Below are 1,984 nucleotides of genomic sequence, written 5' to 3' on the forward strand. Positions count from 1 at the left end.
GGGTTTAGGGCTTAGGGTTTAGGGTTTTGGGTTTAGAGGCTAAACCCAAAACCCAAAACCCTAAGCTCTAAACTCTAAACCCTAAACCCTAAACTCTAAATCGGGCTAGATCTTAAAAAAACTTCACATATGATGGAAAACAATGCTCGAAGAATAACTCAGGAATAACATTACGCATGCTGCATGTTATCAGTTTTTTCTTCGAGTGTTTTCCCGGCAAAATAATAACATTCATCACAAAGTGCCTTTTTTAAATGTTCATATTTTCATATGCTCTTAATGTCACACTCGTCCCCAAAAGGTTGGATCCTATTCCTCTAAATGATTATCGTCCAATTAGTTTGATTGGTAGTTACTACAGAATTGTAGCTAAATTACTCTTAAATAGGCTTCGGAAAGTGGTCCCAAAACTAGTAGGGTTTGAGCAAAGTGCGTTCATTAAAGGTAGAAATATATTAGATGGAGCCTTAATCGTGAATGAAACACTTGATTATCTTAAGCAAAAGCGTATTAAAAGTCTAATTTTCAAGGTTGATTTTGAGAAGGCGTTTGATTGTCTAAGTTGGGAGTTTCTAATGGAGGTCATGGATTTCATGGGGTTCGGGGTGAAGTGGAGGAAGTGGATATTATCATGTCTCAAGTCCGCTTCGATCTCTATCCTTGTTAATGGTTCACCAGCAAACGAGTTCAGCTTAGAGAGGGAGGTAAGACAAGGAGATCCTCTCTCACCTTTTCTTTTCATCCTAGCGGCATAAGGTCTAAATGTTCTCACTAAAGCCGCGGTCAATTGTAGTATGTTTTCTGGTGTCGATGTTGGAAGAGATAAAGTTTGCATTTCTCACCTCTAATTTGCGGATGACACTATTTTCTTCCAAGAAGTGGAATGAATCTAATATTCGTAGCCTCATGAAACTCCTAAAGTGTTTTGAATTAACTTTGGGACTCAATATTAACTACAGTAAAAGAAATTTATTCGGTATTGGTGTGGATAAAGTTGAAGTTCAGGGTATGGCTAAACGCTTCGGGTGTAACATGGGTGTGTTACCTTTTGTTTATCTTGTCTCCCGATTAGTGCTAAAGTGAGTAAATTGGATAGTTGGAAACCGGTAATTGATAAGTTTGAGAAACGTCTCTCGGATTGGAAGGCACGTACGGTTTCATTTGGTGGACGCTTGACCCTCATCAAATCAGTATTAAATAGTCTCCCGTTGTATTATTTTTCGCTCTTCCATGCCCTGCCATGTGTGCTAAAAAACTCGAGATTGTAAGACGTTCTTTTTTATGGGGCGTGTCGGGGAACAATTCTAAAATTGCTTCGGTTAAATGGGAGTCGGTTCTATTACCTTTCTGGGAGGGGGGATTAAATTTGGGAACTTTAAAAAGCAAAAATTTAGCTTTGATCCGCAAGTGGTGGTGGAGGTTTAAAACCGTACCCACCTTCTTGTGGGTCAAAGTTATTTCGAGTATTTATGGCCCTTCGGGTGGGTTTGATTCGAGTAACTATCTTCATGATCTATCTACTACTTGGGCTAACATTGTTAAAACGGGTGGTATGGTAGATTCTCTTGGTGTTGATTTCAGGAACTCATTTTACAAAATAATTGGGAGCGGCTCTTTTACATCATTTTAGAATGAAGCATGGTTATGTGAAGTTCCCCTTAAAGACAAATTCAAAAGATTATTTTATTTAGAGAATTCCAAAGATGCTAAGGTTTGCAAAAAAAAAAAAAAAAAAAAAAAAAAGAAAAACTTGTTTGGGACGGTTCGATGTTTACAGAATGCTGGAATTGGTTGAGATCCCCCTTGAGGCATGCTGAGCCTAGCTAAAGACGATGCTGTCTACATGCTCGATTGATCCTACAAAGTGCGACTCGTGGGGCTGGAAGTTGGATGACATGGGACTGCTTACGACTAAAAGGCTTGCTAGCTTAATTGACGGCAAGCTGTTAAATGCAGGTACAAATGTGATGGAGACAGCTCATAA

The 1,984-nt window shown here is 39.0% G+C and overlaps 1 protein-coding gene across 1 annotated transcript; it reads left to right on the top strand.

Moving 5' to 3' along the window:
- Positions 1 to 254: 254 nt before the first annotated feature.
- On the top strand, positions 255 to 1,630 carry LOC139863952 (uncharacterized). The gene is made up of 2 exons (XM_071852552.1): positions 255 to 704; positions 1,202 to 1,630. Exons 1-2 carry the CDS (start codon positions 255 to 257, stop codon positions 1,628 to 1,630), a joined length of 879 nt encoding a protein of 292 aa, XP_071708653.1.
- Positions 1,631 to 1,984: the final 354 nt, after the last annotated feature.

Source organism: Rutidosis leptorrhynchoides, chromosome 8 (genome assembly GCF_046630445.1).
Source record: "Rutidosis leptorrhynchoides isolate AG116_Rl617_1_P2 chromosome 8, CSIRO_AGI_Rlap_v1, whole genome shotgun sequence".
Classification (NCBI taxonomy): Eukaryota; Viridiplantae; Streptophyta; class Magnoliopsida; order Asterales; family Asteraceae; genus Rutidosis; species Rutidosis leptorrhynchoides.

Bases quoted from the DNA above. Each gene is read 5' to 3' on its own strand.
- LOC139863952 (XM_071852552.1), top strand. From the start codon at position 255: ATGTTCATATTTTCATATGCTCTTAATGTCACACTCGTCCCCAAAAGG. The intron at 705-1,201 runs GTAAGACAAGGA...AGTATTAAATAG, and splicing joins AGTTCAGCTTAGAGAGGGAG to TCTCCCGTTGTATTATTTTT.